The sequence below is a fragment of the Vulpes vulpes genome, chromosome 7, assembly GCF_048418805.1.
Source record: "Vulpes vulpes isolate BD-2025 chromosome 7, VulVul3, whole genome shotgun sequence".
Taxonomy (NCBI): Eukaryota; Metazoa; Chordata; class Mammalia; order Carnivora; family Canidae; genus Vulpes; species Vulpes vulpes.
Genome location: NC_132786.1, coordinates 9,297,705 through 9,318,133, shown reverse-complemented (window position 1 = coordinate 9,318,133; position 20,429 = coordinate 9,297,705). Strand labels below are relative to the sequence as shown.

Sequence of the window (20,429 nt, the reverse complement as noted above, 5' to 3'; positions counted from 1 at the left end):
CTTTTTGGCTACGGCTTCATATTCTATTATACTTCTTACATATTTTTCATCATGACATGCATACTCAATTATAGCAAACATGCACTGCATGCATTTTGCAGCATTTTCTAGGAAGGGCTGGTGGTTCTCATGGGGCTCTCTCAGGCCAGTTGAGAGCCACGGGTTTGGCATGTGCTAACCACCCAATACATGGTGCTCTCTTCACATCAACACGGAATGCCGAGGTTGTTGGTCTTCTTTGATAACTTGTTCCTCAGAATGATGTGCTTCTTTGAAGTTTAAAGCTTATGCTTAGTTGGTCTAATAAGAAGCTAGACTCTATTTTAAGAGATCTTAATTGAAAAGACAAACACATTCAACTGTCCAAGGGAAACTTAGCAGGGGAGCCATGAGGCCACTACTGCTGCTTGCCAAGGCGCTGTTTCCTAATTCCTGGAGAATTACCCCAAGATTAATGAGTGTGAAAAGCACTTTGTTAGCTGTAAGATCAACAAACACTGGTTGGAAACCACCCCATTCCCACCCTCCAAGTCAACTGTGAGCTCCTTTGAGGGCAAGGATTCCATTCCTTATCTTGATGGCTTCAGTGCTCCATAGCACCTGGCACATAATAGGTGCTCAAGAAATGTTCACAGGCTTGATAACTTTTAACTAACAGGATTTTAGCTGAGGAAGGGGGGGTGACTTCCAATTTGGGGGTTTAGGTTAGAGTAGGCTTTTGGAATTTTTTTGACTGTGGCCTACAATATAAAAAAAAAAAACCACACTGCACATCATGACATAGAGTACATAAACACACTTTATTTCTCTCTCTTTCACACACACACACACCCTATTTTGTTTTCAAAACAAAATACTTATTCATACTTTGTGAAATGTTTCTCAGAGTATCTTCTACTCTGTTCTATTTATTTCCCTTAGTTTTTCTTTTTTAAAATATTGTTTGCAATCCACTGCATTGATTTCATGGCTGGTTTTGGCCCGTTGTCTGGAAATCCCTGGCTGGATGGTGATTGGAGGTACCTTCGCTGAGACTCAGGAGACAAAATTGGGTGGACAGACAGGAGTCTAGAAAGCCCTGTTTCTCTGGATCTTCCTCCCTGAGACTCATGGTCCCTTCCTGTCTCAACACTTCCAGTTCTGCCCTGTCAGATCTACTAGTTCCGTACCTCATTCCTTCAGGGGAGGTCCCTCTGTACGGAGCCCTCAAGGCATCACTCAGTAACACTAGTCAAGTATTATGTGGAAACAGGGCTGGGGGAGGGGGTGGGGAGTTAGTGTTTGCTAGGCACAGAATTTCAGTTGTGCAAGATGAAAAGCATCTGTGGATAGATGGTGGAAATGGTTGCACGGTGTGAATGTACTTAATGTTGCAGAACTGTATGCTTACATGTGATTATGATGGTAAGTTTTACATTATGTGTATTTGGCCACAATTGAAAAACATATATATGAAGACAGACAAACAAGCCTGCAGTGGTCCCCTGGAGATGAAGACTCAGGGTTGGAAGAGTTGTTAAGGGTCATTTAGACTAACCCCCCTGGACGCTCAAGCCTCTCATGTAGAATTTCCCCAAAATGGTTTACAGTCATCAGTGATGGAGGCTCATTACTCAAAGCAGGTTATTTTTATCTTGGAACAATTCTGACTTTTGACTGTTCAGAAGTTCTCCTTTAGGTGAGCTGAAATTTTCCTCAAAGCTTTCACTATGGAACCCACTTCCATCCCTCAGGGTCACTAAAACAACCCAAATTTTCTCTCTCACATAATATGCATTCAGTAAGGTGTTTTTGTTTTTTGTTTTTTGTTTTTTGTTTTTTTTTTGGTGCATCCTAAGTACCACTCTCTGATCTTCCAGTCTTCTCTTTCCAGATACAACATTCAAAAATCTGCTCTTCCCTCTTACAGAGTCGTCTCTAGAAACAAAAATTCAACTCTAACCAATGCCCTGAATTTTCCCATCACAAAATGGAGAATTTTAATGGCGGTTGTAGGCTGAGAGGAGCGTGTTGGCATGGCAGGTTGATGAGGGAGATATTTGAGGACGATGCTGACATATTGCATGGAAGACTAGATTTGTCCTCTGGGAACAAGATTAAAAAAAAATCTCATGGATCCAATCCTTAGGTCTGAAGGACAGATGCAAGATCCAATCAACCATGACTCTCAGCTCTAATATATTCTGTTCTGTCGGAACCCCATAAACCACTACCCAGCTCTCCTTGGAGTGAAATGCTTTATTACATGCTGCGTGGCACAGGGCTGGGTGTTTGCCAATATGTAAATTTACATAATGTGCCATTTCCTCCTTTGACTCTGGAACCCAAACAAATGGGTTATGTTCCCTAGATTCCACAGAAGTGTGATTCTGTATAGGGACCATGGCACCCCTAAAGCATTTCATTCTAAATAGGAAGAGGGATTTCTCTGCAGAAAAAAATATCTCAGCAACTTCGTTCTAATATATAATTAAATCCCCCCTGGATACTTTGCAGTTATGTTTTATAGCTTATTTTGAATGTTCATATTTTATCAGAAAATTATAATTTTCCTCTAAACACGAGTTTTTACCAGGCTTTTGAATTATGATAGCTGGCTTCATATTTCAACTATGAAACGGTGAAAAGAAATAGCAAAAGTGTCCATCACACGAGGTGCCAAAGAGTGCCTGGCCTTTCAATCCCCCTGCCTTCCTGTGCCCCACAGCCGTGAGTCTGGGGGCACTCCAACCAGGTGTGGGACCCCAGTTTTGATGACCTGGTAAGAGTAGTTGGCTTCAAGATGGAAAAGAATAGCCTAGGAAGAAGGGAGAGGAGATGTCATGCTTTGCATGTTTTCAGACTTGGCTTGAATAACTCCCCTCAGAGCAGCCTTCCTGGCCGGTTAGGCCTATCATCCTCTCATCTGGCTCTATTTCTCTCTCCAAACGCGCGTACTTGTTAGTTTAGAGGGTTACTGTCTGCATCCCCAATAGACTATCCAGTGAGGGCCAGTGCTATGTTTTCTTTATTCGACACTATGTCGACAACTCCTTCCACATATGAGACACAACAAATGTTTGCTGAATAAGGAAAATGAATGAATAGAAGAACCCAGAAACATAATGACAGGATTTCTCTTCAAAGCAGATCTGTTCAAGGGTGCCTGAGTGGCTCAGTTGGTTTAAGCATCTACCTTCAACTCAGGTTATGATCCTGGGGTCCTGAGAGCTGATCTGGGGTCCTGGGATTGAGCCCCACATTGGGGGGGGGTCCCTGCTCAGCGGGAAGCCTGCTTCTCTCCCTCTGCCACTCCCCCTGCTTATGCGCTCTCTCTTTCTCTCTCTGTCAAATAAATAAAGTCTTAAAAAAAAAAAAAAAGCAGCAGTTCCATTGGGACATACTTCTGAAAGATCTCTTTTTGTTTTTCCCTTTCCCTCCTCCTACACTGCCCATGTTCTCTCCCCACACACACACGTCACCAAAGGCCCAGTCTGTCATCTCCCGGCCCAACCTAACCAACCCAGCCACACAAAACCCCTCGCCACAAAGTTCAGACATGAAACTCAATGCCAGTATAGATGAGCCCATCTGCATGAAGCCTGCTGTTTGGTCCTTGGGGAACCCTGGCCCAGCAGGGGGACTGCAGAACACACAGAGGCCACCGAGTTCATTGTACAGTGATGACCACATTGTAACTGGTGGAACTGGGTGGAACTGGGTCAGCAGGGCCTACCCACCTGCTGCCACCAGGCCCTCGGCCATGAATCTCCAGATCACTACCTACGAGCCTTTGCAGGCTCCCTCTGCATCTTTGCAAGAGCAAGCTAATTCGTTGATCATTGGTGGACTTTAACCAGAGTGTTTATCATAGACCCGAATCATCACCAAGGTGGCTTTGGCTCCCTTGTGTCCTAATCCTCTGCTTGTTTCTCTCAGGTGTCGGGCTTGGAGTCCAAACCGGTAATGGACAGTGTCCTGTTTTTACGCGACAAAAGATGGGAAGAGGTCAGAAGTGTCCTGACTTCGGCTTTCAGTCCCGAGAAGCTGAACGAGGTAAGGCAGAGGGAATGCAGACTCACATGGACGGCTCCCTCCCTCCAGAGCGCGATGGGGAGCAGGTTCACATGGCATCACTTGTCTGCCTGGCACATTGAAATGGCCCATGCACAGGGGCCTTTGAACCTCCCCCTATGACGCCAAAAAGCCAGGGTGCCGTATTGGATGGAGTGTGTCCCACTTCTCCAGCCCCCCACACCTCCAGTTGCCAGGAAGCAACTGTGAGTCTACAAGCACTTAGGGCACATCTGTGGGGACACTTCCCAAGACTCTGCCCAGGAGAAAACCGGAGCAGTACCTCTCATACTTCCAGGTCTGATGGATCACCTGGGGGTCTTGATAAAATGCAGATTGTGATTCAGCAGGTCTGGGGTGGGGCCCGAGATTCTTTATTCTGAACAAACCCCCAGGTGATGTGGATGCATCTGAAGGGTGAAGCATCTTTTACAGAGCGAGGAACCGGGGTACAGCTTGAAACAAGGGTGAGCTGTGAATCCAGTCTGAAGTAGGGAGGGGATGGCCGTGGGTCATGGGGGAGGGGTGAAGTGGGGGGACACAGGCATGCCCAGGGTCACCATAGAGCCCAAGTCAGTGGGACAGGAGCACAACACACTGCCAGCTCTTTAAAACCCTGGGCCCCCTCTGCTCCCCACCCAGAGACCCGCCCTCTTCTTTGGGCCGTCTGGCCTGCCTCTTGGCCAAGTTCTTCACCAGCTGCTGGTCTGGCTTTGGTGTCTGCTCTCAATTCTGCAAGAACTTGGGACCGAGCACTTGAGCCCTTCTGATGGGAAGTATCTCAGTCAGAGTCCCAAGTACCTGTGCAATTCCAGAGCAAGTGTCCTTCCAGAGCCATCCATCAGAAAGCCTGGGCTCAGAGCGGCCTGTCTTCAGGTCAATAAATGAAAGCTACTCTTCAACCCAAGATGTTCACCCATCCAGTCCTGGGTAATTCCTATAGATCTTCTGACGTCCCCCAGAAGAGGAGAGGTCCCAGACCTCATAATTAATCCCATCCAATCAAACTCACTCAGAAACCAGGGATCCTGCCCATGTTCAGCGAGGTTTGGGTTTGTGTCTCCACACAGCCTTCAGTGTTTGAGGGCAGAGGGTGAGCTCAGCTTAAGCACCAGCTAAAACTCACCAAGCTCATATCTGTGCCAGGCACCTCTCCAAGGGCTTCCTAAATACCTTAACACACTTAATCTCTAGCACATCCCTGTGAGGTAAATGCTCTTATGATCACTCTCATTTCACATATAAGGAAACTGAGGCACAGAGAGATTAAGTAACATGCTCCGTGTCACACAGCTTGTAAGTGGCACCACCAACATTCGAATCCAGCTCCGGAATGTGCTTAGCCTCGTTTGCCCACTTCTCTTACCTCCATGTAATTTTCCAACGTTGTTCTAAGGCTCCTTAGGATGGTCCCAGGGGCTGTCTGGAGGGCAGGGGGAAGGAACAGGGAGCAAACGGAGCCTCTGTGGAAACCCAGGGGGATCAGAAGCAACACTTCTGTCTTTTCTGCCGAAGTTTGGAACCAACTAAGTTTTGGAAATGCGTTTCACACAGAGGAAACACAGATTTTTCCATTCTTACCGGTAAAGCCCTTGGAAAAATGTAGCTCTGCGGTCTGCTCCTGCGGGCCTGCTAATGCTTCACCCAGAATGGAACACTGCAGCCTTACTGGCAGGAGGGCGGCAAGGCATGTTCGAGAACGGGCCCAGACGCGCGTGGGGCTCCCCACGAATGCTCAGTTCCCGCCTCCGGGCCGCAGTCTCATCAGGGAGGCCCCCCTCTGATCAGGAGACCCAGCCCCTGCTCAGCAGCAGGTACACATGGGAATCACCTGGGAGCTTTGAAAACCACTGCTGTCTGGATCCTGCATCTAGAAGTCCTGATGAAATCGGTCTGGTTTGGAATGCAGCCCAGGTTGGAGGGGTTTTGTGGCTCCCTGGGTGATTCTAATGTAAAGCCAGCACTGGGAGCCACCCCTCGTGGAAGCTCCCCTCAAGGAAACACAAGGAGGGGAAGTCTGGCTTCAGCCGGAGCAATGCGCCCTGCCCCATGCTCCGCTGTTACACACTGAGACTGCAGGTGAGGATTTATTTCAAGGAAGGACCTGCTTCTTGAAAACCTGCAAAGGGGCAGCCCAGGTAGCTCAGCGGTAGAGCATCTGCCTTCAGCCCAGGGTGTGATCCTGGAGTCCCAGAATCGAGTCCCACATCGGGCTACCTGCATGGAGCCTGCTTCTCCCTCTGCCTGTATCTCTGCCTCTCTCTCTTTGTGTCTCTCATGGATAAACAAATAAAATCTTAAAAAAAAAAAAAAAAAGAAAGAAAGAAAAGAAAAACTGCAAAACCGCATTTTGACCACCCAAACAAGGTTAACCAGAACCTTCCCTTCCCGGGAGGGGAAGAGAAGTGGGTGAACCATGGGTTGACATCACTCGCTCAAACATGTTGCATCAAATTTCACTGTTCGTGAGTAAACAGTGACTTGGCAGCGCTACAGATGCAGAATCTGATCACTTGTTAAAAAGAAATTGGTAAAGGGTGTCTGATTCTTTTCTAAAGTAAGCAAGAAAGGGGAAAAAAGCTTTCTCGACAGATTTGAGCTACGTTTCTTTGGGAAAAATAAATAAATCTGGATCTTTTTTCAAGGTCTAGATTTCTTTAGCACCTTATAGGGTGTACTCGGGAAATTGATATGATGTTGTTTCCCAAACAAATTCAGTGTCCCTGGGATCCAAAGCATTTTCTCCTCTGGTTTGCAGAAAATAGAGTTCCTTCAAGTGGTTTAGTGCAGAAAGGTACCTAGGGGAAAGGGCGAGGTTGTAGATGGCAGGAGGGAGGCAGGGTAGAGGGGAGGGCATGGGGAGGGAGAAGAAATGTCACACACCAGATTCCCTGGGTTTTGCTTCAGTTCTGTCCCATTACTTAACATAAACCATGGGTAAACTTAGCTCTATTGAAAATCTTCCTGGGATGCCTAGGTGGCTCAGCGGTTGAGCATCTGCCTTTGGCTCAGGTCATGACCCTGGGGTCCTGGGATTAAGTCTTGCAATGGGCTTCCTACAGGGAGTCTGCTTCTCCCTCTGTCTGTGTGTATGTGTCTCTCTCTGTGTCATGAATAAATAAATAAAATCTTTAAAAAAAAAAAGAAAGAAAATCTTTCTGCTCAACACAGTTAACTTTAAGTTCTTGGGTTTCTATTAGAAAGGATGCCACTCCAGTGGAAGCAATAGTCACCTTTCTTCCTGCCTCTGGGGCATTTAGACTGGGTGAGTTAAGGTTCTTGGTGGAGGGGGGTTATCTAAATAGATGCATCAGCAAGTAGTTGACAGCAGATCTGGAGCTTGGGAGAGAAAAGCAGGAAAGATGGTCATCAAAAACACAGAAATAGGCGAGGTCACACCCAGAGTGTGTGTTGTGTAGGAAGAGAAGAGGGTGGTGGCGAGAGCCATATTCAAGAGAAGGGTGGAGGAAAGACCTACGAGTAAGACTCAGGAAGATCAGCCTGCAAAAGAAATCCAGAAAGTGAGGAAGGGATGCATTTCAAGGATGAAGGAGCAGCCAGAGGTGTTAAATGCTGCTTAGGTAGAAAGGAGCACCGCCATAAAAGAATTGTGCAAAAAATAATATTTTCAAATATTAAAGCATGTCTGTGTGTGTTGTGCTCCACAAATCATGTTGCCTGTGATTTTCCTTCCTGCACTGAATCAGTGGTGCGTGTTGCTTTAGAAGTACGCAGGGGATGCCTTCCAGAACAAGGAGGTCAGGGCTCAGGTTTGACCTGCATGCACACCAGGCTTTCTCGAGCCCTACTGAGACAGTGGTTTTAGAAGCTAAGCTTTCTTGGGAGAGAAAACAGTTTTCCTAATTCTAAAGGCAGCTCCCCTTGGAATCTGAAGAGCAAGGTTTGGGATTCTGAGCATGGAGCATCAGTCTACGCTAAAGTGTAGGGAGGATGGAGGATGTCACCAGGGGGTAGCTTCTATCCTGTGGAAGATGGGTGGAGGGGAGGAGGAAGGGAGGGCAGCGTTCAGGCCTTAGTGCCCCTGATTGCCTCCTCCTCCAACAGCCTAAGTGACCCTCTAGGTTTCTGGATGCTTCTTTGAACTTTAACCTTCCATTGGCTTTTGCTCTCTATATCACTAGTTCTGGAACCCCATGTGACCAAGGGCTGCACCAGAATCACCTAGAATCCTTGCTAAAATACATAATTCTAGCCACTCTAGGACCTACAGAATGAGAATTTCTAACGGTGCCTGAGAACCTGTATGTTTTACAAGTTCTCTGCTGTAATTCTGATAAGAGCCAGAGTGGAAAGCACTGGCATGAGTCTTCCTCTTGGTCCCTTGCCTGACCATCTCAGACCCAAGGCTTCCCCAGACCCCTTCCCTGCTTTATTTTTCTCTGTAGCACTACTGCCAGCTAACAGCCCATTGACTCTACCCCTCTTTTCTCTGTCATTAACTGCATAGCACTAGGCACATAATGCGCACTCGATAGTGATTTGCTGGATGAATGGATGGATGGATGGATGGATGAAGAATCAAAGAGCCAGGAAGCTTTCTACTGAAGGATATATGTTAAGACTAAGACAAAGGAAAAATAAAAGGGAATAGCTTTATCAAGGAAAAACTAAATAAGGGGATGAGGCAAATCATTGGCTTTCTCTCTGGAGAGTCACAGGTATATACGTGCAGAAATAGAAAAAGCAGGTCCCAAAGACAGAGAGGAGAGTGAGGCACACAGGACATAGGGTGGAGGAGGGAGAGATGACAAGAGGAGCTCAGACAACTGACCTAAGCCTGCTCTCCACTTGGTCACGGACACCTGAGTCCATTTTCCCCGAAATAGCTTTGGAATACCAATATCTCCATTCCTTGCTGAATTCATAAGTAGCTTGGGGACTTTTAGCATCAAACTTCAGAATTCATTCTTGAAACAAAGATTTGTTTTCCCTTGGAATTGTGCAGCTTGTTTCCGTTGGCACCTTGGCAATCTATGCCCTCTACTACCTGTGTCTGGAAGCGTCATTAATATTCAAAGGGCCCAGATAGCACAGTCTTGATCCATGTGCCTGTTAGGTAGCCTAGGTCAGCAGGTCGACCTCGACCTGGTGTTTGGATGAATACACGAGGGGTCTCTGATGAGGTAGCCTAGGTCAGCAATGCTCAGAGATTACTTTAAAATCAGCATTAAATCACAAAGTCGTATTTTTATTTAAAATAAAAGCGGTTTTTGGCTTCAGGTTAGGGACAACATAGAAAGATAAGGCACTGGTGAAAATTTGGTTGCTGCGCTCCTGATTCCAGAAAAAGAGGCCACAGAAATCATAGTCGAGTGACAGCCAAGCTATTGAGGCTTATATTACAGGATTGCTGAGCACTGCTGGGAAAACAATGGATTTTTTTTTTTTTTATTAGGGAACATTTTGCTCAGTTGACCTGCCAGAGTTCTTGCTCTGTCCCCTAAAAGATTAATTTTTTAAAAAGGGCAACCAGTGGATTTTTTGAAATTTTTAGTGTCTTGTACTAGATTCTCTACCAAAGACTATTAATGAGCAGCCCTGGGGTTATGTAAAACTTTATTATGGGCCAGAAAGTAAATAGATTTAATTTTACGAAATAAAACTGGGGCTAAATTAATTCTTCTCTGAGGGAAAAATATAAATAATGGAGATTCCCAGGAGACCCAGGTTAGCTCTAATTTTATTTTTAAATTTTATAATTCATCTGAAAGAGGGGGCATAATGTGAAATCTACACATTCCTGTAAGCTCTTCTGATTTTACAAATATTAAATCAATTAGAATAAGCTTCTAAGACTCTTCTAAGATTGTGTAAGTCAGCACAAAAGTGGCAGCTAACTTTCAGTGTAACCAAGAATAAAATAATACCTTTAAGAGAAAAGCATCAAAACTATACTTATATGATAATGAACTTTCAAGCTATGAACTACTACCAAGGAAAAGGATTTGAAATTGTTGAGGACTGAAAAGGGCCCATGGTCATACAGTTCCATAAAATATTGCCAACCATCTTCTTTTTTTAATTTATTTGAGAGAGAGCAAGAGAGAGGGAGAGAGTGCGCATGAGCAGAGGGGCAGAGAGAAAGGGCCAAGCAGACTCCCCACTGAGCAGCAAGACTGACTTGAGGCTCAATCCCAGGACCCTGAGATCAGGACCTGAGCTGTCAGACACTAAACCAACTGGGGCACCTGGGTGGCCCTTGTTATGTACCTTCGCATGTTAATGAGTTGGGAGAGTCTGCAGTGAAGAAATCTGTTTAACATCGTTTGTTCTGGGCTCAGATAAGTTGAAAGGTGAAAACATGGGTGGTTAATGTCCAGACTGGCTCCTGGGAGAAATGAGGCCATGGGACACTGTGACTTTGGTGGTAAGGTCCATAGAGGATGCCATTTGTAAGTGCCTCTAGCAGAGACCAGGCTCCAGAATGGATGGACCATGGATCCGCCCCAGTATGGTGGCTCATGTCTTCTCAGTCCTCAAAGCACTGTAGAAGTGACGAATGTTTCCTCATTCGCCCACAAAATAAGCTGACGGTGACCCGCTGAGCAGATACTGGACAGCCGGCAGCTTCATACATGAGAGCCTGGGTGTGTCACTCAACAGGAAACGAGCCAATCCTATCTGTGTGCACAGGGACTCAGTTAAAGACAAGCCAGACCGACAGGGAAGGCTGGTATCTCTCACAGTTGCTGAGAATCCAGCTCTCTGCCTAATTTTTCACTTTCATCCAGATGTTTCCTGTCAGGAAGGCACAGTCAATAATGTATGAATCTTAAAGGCGGAGGCAGATGTGGTTATTATTCCCTCTAGGCCTTTCCTGCCTTGGAGAAGACATATTACTCCAGAATGACTACAATTTTTAAAAATTTAAGTTGATATAGCCAGCTTATGAGTAAACGCATAGCTGCGATCATTTCAGTGCAAAAGTCTTCACAGGATTACAGTCTTCATCATGGTTTGGCTTGGCCTTTAAATTTTCAGCGTACACGCTTCAGACGATCGTGCACAAGGGCTTCTAGAACAGAACCCACTCTCCCAGTAATGTTGCAGCAAGCAGCTTTCTCTCGGCGGCCTGAGCCTCCAGCAGTCTATTTTTAATATTTGCTTTTATTTCTTAATCCTTCCAAACAATAAAAATGAAAGTCATTATAACCAAGTGTGGCTGTGGTAATAAATACTTTGGAGTCCAAAAATACATTGTCTCTGCCTGACCAGTTGCCCATTTTCCAGAATGTCTGGGTATTTATCTAGCAGCAAGAGACCATTATCCTTCGACACAGTTGTATTCCACTGACACCTAATCTCCTAATTAAAATCAGTATAATGATGGACTGTTTAAATTCTGGTTAAAATGTTCCTTTTCCATTTGCATTTAAAAGAAAACACACTCCTCATCACGGGTACCCCATCCTGGGTTATAATTTGGCTTTCCTTTTGCCAGAATCATAATGTCACTCTGACTTGCCACTGGTTAAATCTAAACGAGCATCTAAATGTGCCTCCCAGCTTGGCTGTTGCTTGGCAACACCAGCAGCCACCTCCTCATCGGAATGAGTTCTAATTGGTCACAACTCTTGACAGGAGCCACTGACTTATTAGAAATGACACTTGATTATTCACCTAGATGGCTAGAGCTGATACTTATCAGCAGGAAATTCTGCATAAAAATAAGTCATGGATGTGTTTAATATCTCGGTGGCAGAAGGAGGTAGTAAGTTTGGTTAACTGATATTAATTTTATATTTGTTAGCCACCAGTTTAAAGCACTTTAAGGTACTAATTTTTTTAAAGTCAACAATATGCTTAAATGCCATCTCCCACCCCCATTAGCTGACTCTTATTTATTCAGAAAATCCCCCTCTGACATCAGTTCCAAAACAACATTGCCCGCAGGTCTAAGAATGCCAAATAGAATGAAACATTAAATTTGTAAAATGCAATGAAGATTTATTAGTTCCTGTCTATAAAGGGTTTATAATGTAGAAGGGTAACAAAGTACATAAATTCCTACATTATTACTAAGTAGTGGAAAACAGTGACAGAATTGACGTCCTTTTTCGAGCATAAGAAGCCACTTTGGGGGGGGAGGGGGCGGGCAGGGGATAGCACTGGAAGTGAGTCCTGAAGATTTTACTGGGTTTTGACAGAGGGAGAAGGTACATTGCAAGTGGAAAGAGCTACAAGAACAAAGGCATCTGGACAAAAAGTACAGGATGTGTTCAGGGAATAGAGGAGTACAAATTGGCTGGAACACAGAGTACATGTAACGGATTAGCGAGAGAAAACTGGAAAAGTAGGTTGAGGCACAGAGGGTTCTGTGCTAGGGGGAGTGTTTTGTGCAAGCTTCACTGGAGGGCGAGGAGCTATGAAGTACTTGAAAGTGAGGGAGTAAGGAGAGGAGTTTCAGCCTTTCAGCCTGCAGGATGTGACACTTCCTCTAGACCCGTGCGACAGACACTGAAGGAGGAGGTGAGGACAGTTGCAAGTCATACCTGTACCTCTGGAGTCTCCACTTTCCATGGCCTCAGGGGGTCAACTCCCAGGGGCCATATTTTTATCTCAGGGTGGTACCCTCTGCTCAGGCTCTTTCCTGAATCTCCTTTATACTAGACCAATGAGTCAGCCCGCCTACACACCATTGAAGGGGGGGGGGGGAGCATCTCGGTTTAGAAGTAGAAGATAATGAAGAAGGGGTCCTTTCCTTCTCTCTCCCTAATCAGGAAATGTGTTATCTCTAGCACCCGGGCTAACTCTGTTATCCAAAGTTTCAGGGGTCCCAGAGGCTTAATGGTGTTTATTTGTTTTGTTTTCCAAGTTCATGGCATCATGCATTAAGTGAAATTATAACCTAGAAGTAAATTGACTGAGGAACAAAGAGAATGTGGATTCTGATTTTGGAAGAGAGAACAACAGGAGTCAGAGGATCTGAATTTCTAATTCTCACTTTTACTAAGTTTTTGAAACACAAAAATAACCAGATTTAGGTCTTTATGTAATTCTGAAGTCAATGCATCAAAGAGATACAAATTGAGTTTCTTACCACGGATGGAATGTGTTGGAGCAAATAGAGAGGCTCATGGATTCAATCCTTTACTGCGCCAAACTGGGAAGTTGCCTGCTCTTTCCATGGTTCTTAAGTAACTCAATCTGATGCTTAGTGACCTCACTCAAATCCTAGAATGGAAAGGGACTTTATAGTGCACTGCAATTAGCCCCTTGTTTGAGGGTGAGGATCCCAGTTCAGAGAGATTCAAATGACTTGCCTAAACTAAGAGGTAGAACAAGCATGAGTACCAGGTCTTTCGCACAGAGCCAGCTCCCTGCAAACTGCACCACATTCATGCTAAAATAGAAAGAGCTCTTCGGTCAACCCATGTTCCTTCTATGTCAAAGCCCTCAAGGAACATTCAATCTGTCAGCACCTAGATAGTTCTAGAGACACAACGGAATATGTTGCACTAAGCTCATTCCTGATAGAACAAATATCGAAAACTTTAGTAATGTATGACAACTTACAAGAGTTGCCACAAGAAGGTGACATGGCAAATGTATTAGTTATCAATTGCTGTGTAACAAATTACCCTAAAATTTAGCAGCTTAAAACAGTAAAACTTTATTAGCTCATGGTTTCTGTGGGCCTCTGCGTGCAGTAGTCAAGCTGTTGGCCTGGGCTATGATCTCATCTGAAGGCTTGACTAGGGGAAGATCTGCTAAGCTTATGGTTATTGGCAGGATTCAATTCTTAGTGAGCTTTAGAAGGTAGGATAACAAGCTTGTTCTACGTCCTTCAGTCAATGGGGATGGATACTTAGATAACAAGTACTTTCATTAGACCGGTCTGGTGACTAAGTACAGACTGGATTGAAAAGTGAAAAGAAAGGAGGCTATGAATCTCTTTGAAAACTATTTTTTAAGGGTCCTGGGTGGCTCAGATGGTTTAGCATCTGCCTTCACCTCAGGCTATGGTCCTGGAGCCCTGGGATCGAGTCTCACATCAGACTCCCTGCTCAGTAGGGAACCTGATTCTCCCTCTACCCTTCCCCACTGCCTGTGCTCTATCTCTCTCTTTCTCTCTCTCTCTCTGAAATAAAGTCTTTCTAAAAATCTATATAAAAAAGAAAACTTTTTTAGTCCATCTATGTGTTAGACACTATACAAAGTATTGAGATTACAACGTTACTTATGCTGCTTTGTTCTCAAGAAGCAGGATGATAGCCACGTTCCAGGTGACAGACAGGTGGCAAAGCCTGAATTAGAGTAATTGGCAGGGAGATAAAGATGAAGAGACAGAGACAAGGAACTAATGATAACATGGTGAGGCAAGAACAGGTGGATCCAATGGGGCCTTGTCTCTAAGGAATAAGAGGAGAGGAAATGGTGCCAAGCATCCAAACCAGGGGTCCTCCAGAGGACAGCTGTCATGCCTTCTAGTGCCAAGCCTTTTACATATTTCTAATCACTGTCACAACTCTTCAAAGAAGATCTCATTATTCCCATTTTGTGGATGAAGAAATAGACTCACTAAAGTTGAGCAATTCCCCCAACCAAGGTCGCACAACTAAAAACTACCAAGGAGAGGAAATCTAATAACTGGCAGTGGCTTTGAGGATTTGCTCTCCCAGGGTCAAGTGTACTTAACAAGGTCAGCATCTTAGTCTCAGAGAAAGAAACTCCACTGATGAAATTCTGTGAATCACCTAAAAAAAAGAGAAGAAAGCCTATGAGCAGGAGAAATCCTTAGCCCTTCTTTGTCATTTCCCTATGAGCTGTCTCTTTTGACCACTCAGAAAGCTCTTCCACCTTGTAAAATTAACTCTATTGTCCCCTGTCTATACCTTGACTCAGAATTCCTTAGACATAGTCTTAAAAAAAATCCATTTTTTTCAACTGGGCAATTTAGTAATACAGCCAACTCCAGCTAAGCAAGGACTTCCTTCCTTGAAGAATTTCTTTCCCAGGCTGAGGAGGGTACTTTACCCTTGATGGTGACTGCTAGTTACCAAATGGCTGAACACCATACACTCAGCACCATCTAGAATAAAGCCAATCAATGTGAGAGGTGAGAGAAGCAAAATGGGAACCTTTCTCCCTGGGCTTGGCTGCTAGACTGTCATTCCCAAGAAGAAATCATTCTTTTAAAAGCTAATAACATTAATATTTTATCTGATAAGTATCACATATGTGCCTTATGAAAAATGTGGGAAAAAACAAAAATAAAAATTTCTCATTATCCTACAAAGATGAAATGTAACCATCAAATGAGAATCTTTTATTAAGATCTGACGATAGTATTGTGTGTTCATCTGTGCTTGTGTGTTTGCACAAGCCACCTATGCCTGCTTGTCTGCGAATCTAGGGGAATAACTGCTGGGCTTGTGGATTGTATAAAAATGATTGCAAGCCCATCAAAGAGAGCTTTTGTTTGTATGCAACTCGTGTGAGAGTGAATATTCCATAACTACTTGTGTATAATGCAAGGAAGAAAGCCTGAAACGATGCCTATTGGCCAACATACAGAGCATGCTCCACCGTCTTATAATATCTTCTCTGCATTGCTTCTTAAAACATTTTTCATATTACATGCCCCATCTCATATCACATTAACCCAAATAAAAATGTCATTACCCATTCAGTGCAACAGACAGCAGGCAGAGCGTGGTGGAAAATTACAATCATGCCAGTCAGCCGCAAAGCATTCTAGTTACAAGCATATAGAGCAACCAATGGTGGGTGGTGGGTCCAGCCCCCCATTGCACTGTCCAGCATACGATTGGATTCAGCACGGGTGGACCCCTTCTACACGAGGCATGCTTCTGAAGAGTTCAGTGTAAATCCAATTTTATGTTGCATACCATTTTTGTTCCATTAAGGAGCTGTAAGCTTCCTTTTTTTTTTTTTTTTTTTTTCTGAAGCCAGAGTTTATTTCTAGGTAAGCAATACTCCTGGAACGTTCAGAGGCTAAAAGGCCCCGGGGCATCCAGGTATCTAATGTTAGAGCTGGGTGCTAGCCATGGCTGCTTCTACTTCAAAACCCTCTGACTGACCCCGGGCGGGGTGACAGCCCTCTCCTTCCTCCTGTCCCAGAGTGGCGTATTCCTCGGAGTTTTGGCGTAATTCATACAGGGCCATCCCTCCAATAATGAGGACAAAAAGAACTCCAGAAGCCATCATTGTCAATATATTGACAAAATATTTTATAAGTTCACTTGTACCACTAAGCTTATTAAAATAATGGAAGAATATAGCCCGGGAAGGCAATCACAGAAATATGGATGAAGTAGTAGAATTCTCCAAACACGAAGGCAGGCTAAGATTTTTCGAGAGCAGTGGCCCAGAGGCCATTAAAAGTGACCCATTTACACGCACTTTTGTCCTGATGGATTTTTAAATTGACAGTGTGTGAGCATTTAGAAGAGAATGCGGTTGTCATGAAGAGCCCACCCAGAGTTCCCAGGAATAAATCAGGATAGCCATTCTCATCCCTGTTCTGAGTGGACGTCAGGGTAGGCATATGAGGTCAATTACATTTCTATCCCAGCAAATCATTTGACAAATTCTTCCCCAGCCAACTTATTGAGCAGTTGCTGCCTGGCTGCACTTCGGTTCGTGAACTTAGGTTCATGCACAGCCGGCCAAAGAGCCAGAATCAGTGACGGCTGGCCAATTCTGGGGCTACCTAAAGTAGCAGACCAGCAGAGGGCCACGGGCTCTGTGTCTGCTCCTGTATACGTGTTGCTGGATGGACCGAATGAAGGCTTAAAAGGCACACTCACCAAATTTCAGATGGAAAAAGCAGGAATAGCCAGTGTTGTAGGAGATGAGATTTGAATGCATGAGTGTACCCCTTGGCCCACCCACACTGAGCACAAGCACTCTAGTGCTCTAAGCCCTTGAAGCTTGATGAGCAGAAAATCCTTTTTCCCCAGAATGTTCCTCTCCAGATACTTCTTCCAAGGAGTCTTGGCAACAAAGGAGACTCTCCGCTGCTCTGCTGTCTCTCCATCGAGGGTGTGGGTGTATTCTGCTCTGCACATCTGCTCCTTGACCTGCTGCGTGGTTGCCCATAAGTGCTGTCCAGGCCGCTGTCCCTGCTCTGGGAACTCACACAGCCTACAGCTCACTCTGACTCACCGGGAGTGCCTTTCGGCTTCTCAGGACCATCTCTCCCACAGCAAGCTGTTGGAAAGAACTGGTGTCCCAGTTCTTTGGTGACACTGCAGAGCACATGGGGTTGACTTGCAGAGCCTTAGGATGGAGGGGCCCAACGAAGCCATGTGTCCCTCCAACATCTGGCTAACAGCCACCCAGGCTGTCCCACTGTGCCAGGCTTCTCCAATCACTTGAATGTTTTAGGGGAGTTAAAAGATGGTTCTGCTCAGAACACACGGCAGGACTTTTTACAGCAACAAATATAATATAAATGTAAAGCCTTTCTAATGAATGGAGTCTGAAGTGTCAAAAAAATCAATTGCATGTGGTGATGATGCATGGAAAAAGACCTTGTGGTCTTTGTTGACCTGAACCTCAATATTGTCCTGTCATACATGTCTTCTTAAAAAGTCAACATACACCTGGGCTTGTGATTGGCATGCAGGGAAGTGACCCATTTATGATTTATGGGATCTTACCTGAAATATTGTGTTCCATTTATGGAGCTGCCTTCCAAGAGTGACACTGATGAGAGAGAGAGAGAAAAAGAGAGAGAGAGATAAGAAAGGAGAAGTGCATGTAGACCATGTGCCACAAGGAGTGGTTGAAGGGATGGGGAACAATTGTCTAGGAGATGAGGAGGAGCAGCATTTGCTGTCTGAGTATTTGAAGCATTACTGTGTGGAAGAAGTCAACTGAAACCAGTGAAAGGTTGTTAGAAGGGAAGATTTTGCCTCAGTACAACATACCTTCTAACAAGTAGATTAACATCCTATAACTTTCCCCAAAGCCTCAAGACTTTAAGAGCCAAGACTAGGGATGCCAGGGTAGCTCAGTGGTTGAGCCTTCGGCTCAGGACGTGATCCTGGGGTCCTGGGACCAAGTCCCACATTGGGTTCCCTGTAGGGAGCCTGCTTCTCCCTCTGCCTGTGTCTCTGCCTTTCTCTGTGTGTCTCTCATGAACAAATAAATAAAATCTTAAAAAAAAAAGGGCCAAGACGGGGTCTTAAGTAATCATTCAAATTCATTCCCTCATTCAAAAAATAATTACTACGTGCTAGGCATTGTTCTAGGTTCTGGGGACATAAAAATTAACAAAAAGACAAAAATCTTCCCTGCCCTCATGAAGTTATGTTCTAGTGTCAAAATAGCAAAATCATAACATATTTAACATTTTAAAAATGTTTTCCAGAAGAAAGGCTCAGAACAATGGTTTATGGCATGTTGCTTTAGCTATGGTGTTACTGTAGAATGGACACTGGTTAGAAGGATTCCCCTCGGCGTTTCTGAGTTGGCTTTGCAAATATACAGGAGAAAATATAAGGTCACATGTGCGGCCATCAGGTTCCACAGAGAATCCCACCCCCTCGAGCCAGCGGCTGGGGTCAAAGTGGTAGTGGCCAAAAATGAGATCCAAACTTGTCGAAGCTGGACAGTCATTACACAAACGTTCACGATACCATTCTCTCTGTGTGCATATGTTAGACATTTTCCATAATGAAAATATTTTAATATTAAAAAAAACTCAGCAATTTCCCTGGGTGGGCATGAAAGGTCTCCTGAAGTCAAGGACTCCCTTACACATACGTATTCAAAGGTTTAAGCAGCAGATGCAGAAATGAATAGCCATCCATCAGAAATGTTCTAAAAATGATTTTCGTATTGAGAAAAAAGTTGAAATGGACGATCGTACGTTCCTTTGGAGACTACGATTCTATATTCTATTGGAAGATCTAAAGTATAATTGGAACCAAGCAAACATGGATTTGGGCTAATTCCAGAGAGAGTACATATGGATTGTGGGCTATTTACTCTCTAATGCTAACCAAATGTCATGAAACTAAGTACTGATTCTCATTTCTGTCTAAGCACTTAATGATCATTTTTGTAATTATTTCACAGTATTTACTCGAAATCCTTTCTTCTTCTTGCTTCCAAAAGAACAGATTGCTTAAGCTAAAATAGACGTTTACAGCTATTGTAGTTTACGATTTTTGTGAAGTTCAGACCCTCCTCTTGAATCTTCGCTGCATGAAAGTTACCTTGAAAACAATGTTTTCCCAGGAAGCTCCACACATAACCTCTGTATCTGCAGCTAATTTAGGTGTGCTCCCTGCCTGGTGTCCTAATTACCCCTTTGTTATCTGCTATCAGATGACTCCCCTAATCAGCCAAGCCTGCGATCTGCTCCTGGCTCACTTAAAACACTACGCGGAATCCGGGGACGCCTTCGACATCCAGAGGTAAGGGTGCTATGTGGCCACAGGATAGATGAGAAATCGGACTTTTGAATTGCTGCTTCTTGTAACTGTACATAATTGCTGGACAATTACCTCGGGACCAGCAAACTATGGAAAAGCTAGAAGCTCATAAAAAGCATGGGTGGACTGAATAATAAGAAGAAATGAAACCCACGTAAAATGTGCAGAGAATGGGAACAAAGCCCAGGGTAGGTGTGGCATGTGGCAGGAAGCCTTGGGTGGGCAGTGGCGTGTGGGTGGACACGCCTTGTGACCTCTGCAGATGCGGGAGTGGGCAGAGAGGACAGGCCTGCGGGGGAAGGGGAAGTCCATGCATTTTCACCGAATTGCAAGAACTGCAATGCACCCCAGCCTAGGAGCCAGGACTTAGCGGTGGACACCAAATTGAAATGACTGATTATCTGGCTTCCCCTCCACGTGTCCTCTGCTAAGTTATGGCTTTTGGCACCAGAGGAGTAAGGCGAGAGACTCGGGTCAGCCAGAAGCCGACTCGTTCTTATTATCACTTGTAATGAAATAATAACATAACCATCACCAGCATTCAAATTCTGCCGTGGTGTTTACAAAATCCTCTCACACACTTTCTCTCTGGCCATGAGATGCATGAGTTGGCTAAAGAACAACTACAAAAGCAAAATAAATAACTTAAAAACCCTTAACTCTTTGGCCGTGAGGATCAGAGGGAATTGCATTCAGTAGGCAGATGGCCTTCGTTGTAGCGGGGACATGTGCAATCAATTGTGGAAATATTTTCGATAAAGCAGTCAAAATAAAAGAAGTCATCTGGGGATGTCATTTATTCCTTAGTGATAAGCTGTTGGTGAAAGAAAGGAACTCCATGTGTGCCTGCGTCAAGCCACAAAAATAAGAACTTTTCTTTATAAAAGGATGTGCGTACCCCGTTGCTAGCCTTTTTTTTTTTTTTTAGAAAGAACTGCACCTGAC

At 44.5% G+C, this 20,429-nt stretch overlaps 1 protein-coding gene across 3 annotated transcripts in view; it reads left to right on the top strand.

Annotated features, from left to right (window-relative positions):
- Positions 1-20,429, top strand: part of TBXAS1 (thromboxane A synthase 1) — a 162,707-nt gene that overhangs the window by 85,757 nt on the left and 56,521 nt on the right. For all 3 annotated transcript variants that reach the window (XM_025982180.2, XM_025982179.2, XM_072762894.1), the window contains 2 exons: positions 3,919-4,035; positions 19,378-19,466. In XM_025982180.2, the coding sequence (XP_025837965.2) occupies positions 3,919-4,035; positions 19,378-19,466 (206 nt within the window). The remainder of the gene's footprint in view (positions 1-3,918; positions 4,036-19,377; positions 19,467-20,429) is intronic.